At 57.1% G+C, this 8699-nt stretch overlaps 4 protein-coding genes across 4 annotated transcripts; 2 read left to right on the forward strand and 2 right to left on the reverse strand.

The window, feature by feature from the left end:
* Positions 1–19: 19 nt before the first annotated feature.
* J4E84_003837 (uncharacterized protein) lies at positions 20–751 on the reverse strand (the record flags this gene model as incomplete). Its single annotated transcript, XM_049386446.1, has 1 exon — positions 20–751. One exon carries the CDS (start codon positions 749–751, stop codon positions 20–22), a length of 732 nt encoding a protein of 243 aa, XP_049246295.1.
* Positions 752–1074: 323 nt separating this feature from the next.
* On the forward strand, positions 1075–2604 carry J4E84_003838 (uncharacterized protein; the record flags this gene model as incomplete). The annotated part of the gene is made up of 1 exon (XM_049386447.1): positions 1075–2604. One exon carries the CDS (start codon positions 1075–1077, stop codon positions 2602–2604), a length of 1530 nt encoding a protein of 509 aa, XP_049246296.1.
* Positions 2605–3053: 449 nt separating this feature from the next.
* J4E84_003839 (uncharacterized protein) lies at positions 3054–4937 on the reverse strand (the record flags this gene model as incomplete). Its single annotated transcript, XM_049386448.1, has 1 exon — positions 3054–4937. The coding sequence occupies one exon, from the start codon at positions 4935–4937 to the stop codon at positions 3054–3056; it is 1884 nt and encodes a 627-aa protein (XP_049246297.1).
* Positions 4938–6302: 1365 nt separating this feature from the next.
* J4E84_003840 (uncharacterized protein) lies at positions 6303–7370 on the forward strand (the record flags this gene model as incomplete). Its single annotated transcript, XM_049386449.1, has 2 exons — positions 6303–6307; positions 6443–7370. 2 exons carry the CDS (start codon positions 6303–6305, stop codon positions 7368–7370), a joined length of 933 nt encoding a protein of 310 aa, XP_049246298.1.
* Between the last annotated feature and the right edge of the window lie 1329 nt (positions 7371–8699).

Genomic DNA, 8699 nt, shown 5'->3' on the forward strand with positions numbered 1-8699 from the left:
CATGGATTGACTGTGATGGCTACCTCTTCAAGCGACTACCATCCAGTTCCGCTAGACTCGCCCTGACCATGTCGGGGTTGTTCGTCAGCAGCTCTTGGACCCTCTTCTCGAAAGCCTTGATCATGAACTCTGCCACCTTGGGCGCGACGCCCCCACTCAGAGCGGCATACATGGGGTTCGCAAACGCAAACTCGACTGCCAGACTGACCTGTGTCTGGTCGTTCTGTATAGCCTCAACAGTCCACTTACTCCGCAGGTGGGTAAGCAGGCCGTTCTCGCCTTCCCTTCGCTCCGCCGCCTGCTGGCCGCCGTCGAGGTGATGCGCGATATCCTCCGTCTTCAAACTCGTCTCGGTATTCCCGCCCACACTCTCCACATAGCGCCCCGGTATGCAGTACACCCTGCTCACGAAACTCTCGGTTATGCCGCCAAAGCCGCTGGTCAGGGTGCCCTCGGATGGCCAGCGCCGGCCGTAGACCTTGTCCGGTGCAGACCACTTGGTTATGTCGCTGCGCTGGCAGTAAGGCAGGAAGTGCTGGTAGTTGGGCACGTCGGCTATTATGGAGTAGACGGGGGCCGAGGGGTAGGGCAGCGTGCGCACGGCGGTCAGGATCTGTGGCGGCGACGACGAAGATGGCAGCGCGGAGTTCAGGGCTTCGAAGGGGTTGGGCAGGAAGGTCCGCCGCTGCGAGGGGGGTTGGCGTGGGCGCGCGCAGCGTGTCGTTGGACGGGTGAATCGCAGGGATGCCATTACGGGTTGGCCAAGCGTCGATATATGGTGGAGTTGTGTATGTGCAGAGTTTGATCGGTGTCACCTCGACATGGTGGCTGAGCGGTTTGAGATCCCAGAGCCCATGAGCGCATCACGCTCCAGATGGCACACCAGTTGACGCAGATCCGCGCTAGCCCTAGAGAAGATACTGATGCGGCTGCGGCTCTGCATGACGCATGGGATCTCCAAGGCTGTCAGGGACCTCCAGGGCTGAACCAAACTCCTTTGGGCGCTAGCGCTCGAAATTTCCCCTCCATGAGTTGCAAGATTCCCCGCTTACGCGACTTTGTCAGGAGTCCGAGATGGCTGCGAAGACGGACAGCATGAACGGTGCACACGCGGGAACTGCCAGTGGCGCGAGTGTCCACGATGCCGGCGACTCGAGATTCCAGACAGACAACACCATGTCCAGGAAACCACAACCGAAACAGCAACTCTCCAAAGCAATGGAGCACATGCGCTTCGCAGTCACAGTCGATCCTGTTCCGCATACTCCAGCTTGCACGCCGCCACCAGAGGCTCTGACGGCCACATCGCCAGCCGCCCTCGACTCCGCCGAGAACGACGCTTATGGAGTGCCTGCTTCTCTACAACCCGTGCGCGCCCCACCGTCTCGCTCCCACGACCCAGACAACAATCAGAAGCGCAGCGATCCCTTTGCGTTCGGTTCGCGCTACCTGGAGGAAGGCGACAACATCTTCGAGTTCAACGCCTGGGACCACGTAACCGTCGACTCCAACTACCTCGCCTTTTCAGAAGAACAGTATTCCAGACAACGGCAAGAGCCGGTTTCCGACTTTGATCGCAAACGCTACAACGCACAGCCCGAGAAGTGGTGGAACCAGTTCTACAAAAACAACAAGACCAACTTCTTCAAGAACCGCAAATGGCTGGCACAGGAGTTTCCTATTCTAGAAGAACTGGGCGCCGAGGATGGGCCAGAGGCTACGCTGTTGGAGGTCGGCGCCGGGGCAGGGAACAGCGCCTTTCCCATCCTGCAGAGAAGTCGGAACCAGCGGCTGAAGATACACGCGTGCGACTTCTCCAAAAAGGCAGTCGAGCTCATCCGCAACCACGAACTCTACGACCCGGAGCGCATACAAGCTGACGTCTGGGACGTGGCCGCCGCTCCCGACTCGGAGAACGGCGGGCTCCCCCCAGGTCTGGCTGAAGGCAGCGTAGACGTTGTGCTCATGATCTTCATCTTCAGCGCGCTGAGTCCCAAGCAGTGGGACCAAGCCGTCCGCAACATCTGGCGGGTTCTCAAGCCGGGCGGCCAAGTCCTCTTCCGCGACTACGGCCGCGGCGACCTCGCCCAAGTCCGCTTCAAAAAAGGCCGTTACATGGAGGAAAACTTCTACGTCCGCGGCGACGGTACGCGCGTCTACTTCTTCGAGCAGTCTGAACTCGAGGATATCTGGGGCGGCGCCAGAAAACGCGATACTACCATTGGCAACGTGGCGGACACCACCATATCCCAAACCGAGGCCGAGGGTGTCATCGCGGATAAGATGGAGAGTCTGTCTCTCCACGATCCTGGCATGCAGACGAGAGAGCAGAGCCACGATGACGTCAACGATCTGGACACTCCCAGGCCGGGTTTTGAAATTGCGCACATTGGCGTCGACCGACGGATGCTGGTCAACAGGCAGAGGAGGCTGAAAATGTATAGGTGCTGGATGCAGGCTGTGTTTCGCAAGGCAGGCATGGAGAGCGAGGTGCCAACGAGCACGCTGAGGCAGGACAAAGAAGACGCTGCAGAGGAAGAGGAAGAGGGGCAGAGTGGCGTGGGAAAGGAGGATGCAGTGGAGGGAGGGGGCGTTAAGGTTTGAGGGTCTGAATCGTGAGGGTGGAATGCAAAAGTTGCAGTGGTGGCCTGTAGTGGGGATGAATGATACCATGACATATGAGAGAGAAGACGTTGTGAAAGTAGAGTATACTATGCGTCAAACCACTGTTGTAGTTAGAAAGCAGCGCTAGAGAGCACACTTGATTGACCCGTCGTGTTGTCTCCCGCCTCGTGGGCCTCATGGATCATACACAGCAGCAGATGCAAAAGCGTTTGGTCGAGAACGCACTGGATTGTGGTGTACTATGAGACAAAGACCGCTATGCTACGCTAAACTACCAGGCTCGTGATACAAGCTATGATGCGAACCCAACACCCAATGCTGCGCTTTCCAGAACCAGCACCTATAGAGCCTCAATCGAGGGTATCACAAGAACCGGTGCAAAGCCTACCCTCCAGTCCACAATCATGACAAAACTTCCCTGCACACGTCTAGTTCCCCTCAAGAATCCCCTTGAGAATCCCTGCTCCAGGTCCTACGAGTGAATCCGCCAACTCCTTTTCTCCAACAACACTAGCAACCCTGCGATCCTCTACCGCAACCCCGGGGAAGGCTTTGCCCCTGCCTCTCCGGCTCGGCGTGCCAGCGCCAACATCCAGCGACCCTGCTTTGCCCTCCACCGCTGAGACAAGCGAGAGTGTTTCCAGACTGCTCACAATGTCTCTGAACTCTGTGCTCGTCAGAGGATGCAGTATGTTTTCTCGTCTGCATAGCACGGTGTAGGCTTCGAAGAGTTCCTTGATGCTAGGGGATGTAGTGTGGGATCGGGAAGGTGTGGCCAAGATGCTATCGGCGGCAGTGGCGCGCTTCTTCTTCTCAATAGCAGAGAGTGAGCAGAGAACGGCTTTTTGTTGCAGATTGAGGTTCCGCAGGCGTTGGCTGGTGCCGTTGCTGAAGACAGCTGCTGTGATTCTGGCCATGTGGGCAATGGTGGCGCGCGGTGCAGTTTCGACGGTGAGCGAGGCGAGGGAAGCCGCGATGACGCTGTTTAGGTCTTTGGTTTTGGCGGGAGAGCGGATGGCCGGGGAGGAGAAGTTGATGTTCTCTACAAGCGGTGTTTTCGAGGGCGATGGCGTGGGAGATGGTGTGATTTCTGTGGCTTTTTTCGCGTGTCGGTCGCGCGTGTCGGCTTCGACGAGGTCGATTGCTCGCCGGCAGATGTCAAAGGCTTTGCGCAGGTCGCCGGACTGGGCGGCTACCTTTTTGGAGAGGAACACAATGGCGGTTGGGTGGATGAAGGGCAGCTGTGTTGAGCCGGCTGGGAGAAGGGCTTTGAGTTTGGCAGTGATGACGGAGGAGATTTGGGCGGCATTGTATGGGAGGAAAGGCAGTAGCTGTGGCTTGAGACCGCGGGCCTTGAGTCGCGGGAGAAAGCGATCCGTGAGATCCAGCGCGTTGGCAATGCCGACCAGCACCAGCCCCGATGCCTTTTGTAGTGACCACTCGAAGATGTTGTAGAAGAGCTCGACGTCGAGCTCGAGCAGGTGGTCCACTTCGTCGAGGGTAACAACATACGACGTCTGTCGCTGCATGAAGACGGTCCGCAGCGCTTCCATCTCGTCGCCCTCTGCAACTTCGGTGATGTCGACAAAGTCTTCGAGCAGCGTCCTGTACAGATCTGTAGCGTTCTTCACGCTCATGCAGTTGATGTAGCCGGTTCTGACAGACTCGTCCGCGGAGACGGTGCGGCAGACATCGTTGACAAAGGCGCTCTTGCCGGTGCCGGGCGGGCCGGAGACGTAGATGCAGCCTGAGGTCTTGGCCTTGGTTCGGCTTGTGATGAAGGCCGCGAGCTCCCTCCTCTCGGTGTCGCGGCCGAACAGCGCGGTGGGGGCAGAGCCTCTTGCGAAGACCTGGCGCGCTTCGTGGTAGATGGTGGGCGCGGTGCTGCGCGGAGTGCCTGGGGTGTGGGGAGTGCGAGGCGTCAGCGGCCGGCCGGCGATGATGAGTCGGTGTCTGGGTGTAACGGCCACTTTGCCGGCAAGTGTGTCGCGATGCCTGGGCGTCGAGGGGGTAGGCGCGAACTTGTCTGGCAGGTCGACGAGCGCCTTCTGCGGAGAGTTTTCTTGGGCAGGACTCGTGCGCGCCTTCCTTCCGCGTCTCGCCGCCGCCTTGTCTCCGGGCTCGTCCACATGCTGCTTCTTCGGGGTGACGAAGGGGTTCTCAATCTCGCCCTCATCGTGTATCACGAACTGCGTCCTCCGTTTTGCGCGTGTTGCGAGGTGGAGCTTGGATTCTGCAGAGCGCGTCAGGGACGTCCCGTCGTCGATGCGTGCAGAACTACGCGTTCTCTTTCCAAGGACGGTAGGCGCCATCGTGTTGTGCGGCGGCAAGGTGTGATGCGTGGTTGTGGAAGTTGCGAAGCACAGTGATGGAAGGAGCTACCTAGGTACGCGACAGGCACGCGCGACGCGATATCGCGTTAAGTGCCCCAAGGTTGGCCTAGTGCCACGCCCGCATTCAGCACCACCTAGGCCCATCCGGGCTGAGGCTTCACGGCAAGCACACACCAGGCGAGACCGGCAGTCTTCCATCATGTACTGTCGTAGCGATCCAGCGTCGGTCGGACAGCGCTCAGTGTGTCACCCTGATTCTGTCGACTTGTTTGCTAAGAACCCCTGCGCCTCATCGCGCTCTCCAACGACATCACCCCCGTTTAATGTCTGGTGCACATCTAGTGATCCCGTAAAGACGCGCAGAATATGGTCGCCACCGCTCCACTGCCACTGCGTTTGCGTGGTACAATTGGGGTGCTCTTGGCACTCCACAGTCCTACGGGTGGTGCAAGAAGCAGGGCTGGTACTAAGCGTACGACGTGGGCAATCGGGAAACCTGGTAGCATAAAGGCCTCACACCCAGTGCACATCAATGGCCATCTCTCCCTTTCCCCAGTTCCCGCATCACCCCTCCCGAGCCAACCGCGCGGTGCGGGGCATCGCCAACAGAAGAGCGCGAAATGCCATACCCAACATATCCGTCGTGGTCACATGGCTTGGACTTCTTCCCAGAGGCTTATCCGTACCGCTATACCAGTCGACGATCGTCTCGAAGGTCGCGCGTTCCTCGATGGGCATTTTCAGAGCTCGCAGTAGGGCCATGTTGCGAATTTTGTGTCTCTCATGACAAGATTGTACGCTACACGCTGGCCACCTGACCCCTCACCGCGCCCGTCTGACCATCTACAGCCAAGTCTAGAGGAAGGTCTGTTTGAGCTGGGGATGATGGCGCCTCCCTACTTTGACCACGTCCTGGAAGCTTACCAGGACATCCACTACCACTACAAGCGTGGTTTCGACCAACATGGCCCTGAATCTTACTACATCTCCCGCGAGATTAGGCGGCTATCAGAGCTGCTACGCAAGCTGTACTTTGCAACAGGTATGCGTGAGCTGGCTTCGTGGTCAAACCAGCTGAAGTACATGAGAAGCGACGTACAATTGGGACCCGGGCATCGTCAGCTGAGCACACTACCGAAGCACCGGCATAATTCTTGGTTCCTGCATTAGCGGATGGGGTGATGGATGCAGGCGCTTGGCCTGGCGGTGTTGTGCTCGACGAACTTATGTTGAACGCTGTATTGTTCCGTAGACATGGCCTGTACCCTCCTCAGGCGACCTGTTGCGGTGTACGTAAAAATGTTCGCTGCTGCCTGGTGCTGCTGTTTTGGCGATACAGCCGTCATGACGTCAAAGTGAAAGACCGGCGGAAGGTCGCGGTGACCGTGGAATTGTCCCGCTTCCTTTACTATAGTCCGCACGCGCTTGTTATCTTGGTCAAAGGAAGCAACGATTGCTCCATACTTTTCGAATTTCTATTCCAGATCTAATGTCCCCACAATCACAATTGCACGTTGGCTGAACACATTTGCGTACCTGAATATATTCGACTACAAATCGAACCCTCTCTTACCTACGAACATGGCCATCCCGCAAGACCCCGCCACTGCGAATCGGCCATCAAAAACGAAGGGCACACAGCTAGCACTCGAAGAAAATAGCGACATCGCGCGAATCAGAAATTGTCTCCAAGGTGGCGCAGACGCAGCCGAGGTCGCATCGGAAGGATACCGCGTCTGTCGCATCAACGCCTTTCTTCGGCGCGACCTTCAACAAGCCCGCAATGGGATTCGTAAGAACCGCGTCGACAGACAGACACAATCTGTTCAAGAAGATGCTCTCAAGGAACTACGTGATGAGTTGCCCGCAACGCGCCAGATGCTCGAGCGCCTCTGGGGTTTGCTCGAGCAGCGGAAGGTCAAGATACCCGACGACGTCAAGGCCGACTATCAAGCGCTGAAGGCCAAGGACTCGCATGACTGGCAGCCCCGGCAGAGGGTCAGGACAGTGAAAAGCGTAGTGGCAAAGGGCAAGAGAATCGAAAACCCCAAAACGAAGACGGAGAGGAAGGCTGAAAGACAGCGGGTCGATAAATTGCACAAGCGTCTCGAAGAAGGGAAAGCCAAGCAGACCAAGTTTCTGTTACACACCCCAGACGGCGAAATGTACGACGCACGGCAGCCTGTCCTTATTCCAGACGAAGCTGGAGACGAGGACGTTGCCGACGAGCAGATGACAGCGGAAGACGCGGCAGCCATCGAACATGCCGACTTCATGAAGAATGGCAGTTCTTACCGACCCCGGGCGCTTACTCCACCGTCTGGGCTTGTCGCGAAGAACGTCGTTGCGGGAGTCAAGCGCAGGTCAAGCGATTCGAATCCCTTTGCGACACTCAAGATGGGCCAAGGTTGATGATGGCGACGGAGCCACTGACAGTTGGGTGAAATAGAAGGCGTGTTCGTGTCGCTCGCCGAGAGCCAGTTGGGATGAGTTTTGTTACCATCAGGGGGTATGGAGGTCTTCAAGATATCTTTGCCATGAAAACGGGCTATGATATTGCCTGGCTATGTACTAGTGGTGTTCTCAGCCAGAGGCAACCGCGTCTATCTTGATAGTAGACTCATGGCTTTCCTCATGACACGACATATCTGAGCCCCGAACTACCTGCATATTCTGACATTGGCCTTTGTCCTCGAGGACGTGGTCTGCGCAACTTTACCAAATGGTAGTATTTTGATGATGAGCTCATCTCATTTGGCTCCTGGCGTGGACAAACAACCCCGACCCCGCAGTGCATTTCTTACTGAAAAATATGCTGGGAATTATGCCGAAGTTACCCACGCATGCGATTGATGGATGATGAACATGTGCGTCTCCACACGTGCAGCCGATCGATTTGTTTGCTTGTTTGCTGAATAGCAGCGTCTCGCCTTGTTGATTTCACGCTCGTCTCCAATGAACACCAGCATCTACTGCCACTGTGCCTGAGTGTCTCCATTATTTCTTTGTTCCAGTCTTCGCAAGCCAAAATCAGCGAGACTGCCTGTTCAGACGCGGCAATGTCGTGTTATCAAGGCATTCGCACCGCAGCACGCGCCCGGTTCTTTCAAGCGAGGCCACTTCAGACACAGGGCGGGAAGGGGTGGTCACATCGATGGTTGAGGTAGCCCGCCGAGCAAAGTGCACTCGCGTCGTCGAGAGCCTCCTCGACATCGACCCGTCCTACCAGAAGATCACTCAAGCTGTGGATTCAATGTCCAAGATGTGACTGGCTCGATGGGTCCGATATCATGTCACCTCCGGGTTTCTGTTTAGGGCTTTTGGTCCGTAGTGCTTGACTTACGTGAGGAGGGCCTATGTCATCGCCTGCCCAGGTGGGCGCCTGTTGGCACCATTGCGCGCCAAAGCAGAAACACGGTGCACGCTCGCTCCGCTTTCGCGAGCAAGGAAATTACCATGCTGACATATCGCGCGATGCGTCATATCACTACATGCAAGCTTCCAGTTGTGCAATGTACTCCTATGTACTCATCCTTCATTTGCACTTCCGCACGTCCTATCAGGCAGGGGTCGCACGGGCTGCTCTGCCTTTACCCCTATGAGTTTGACAGCTGCGTACAGTGGGGGGCCCCCCCCCCCCCCGACGATGAGTTCGGACTCCTTGCTGGGCGAACTGGGCTCGGCATTCGCAGACACGTTCTGGGGTAGACCGAAGCCGAAGATCCAGTCCAGATCGTCTTG

The sequence above is a fragment of the Alternaria hordeiaustralica genome, assembly GCF_023758085.1.
Source record: "Alternaria hordeiaustralica strain BMP 2776 chromosome Unknown scaffold_5, whole genome shotgun sequence".
Taxonomy (NCBI): Eukaryota; Fungi; Ascomycota; class Dothideomycetes; order Pleosporales; family Pleosporaceae; genus Alternaria; species Alternaria hordeiaustralica.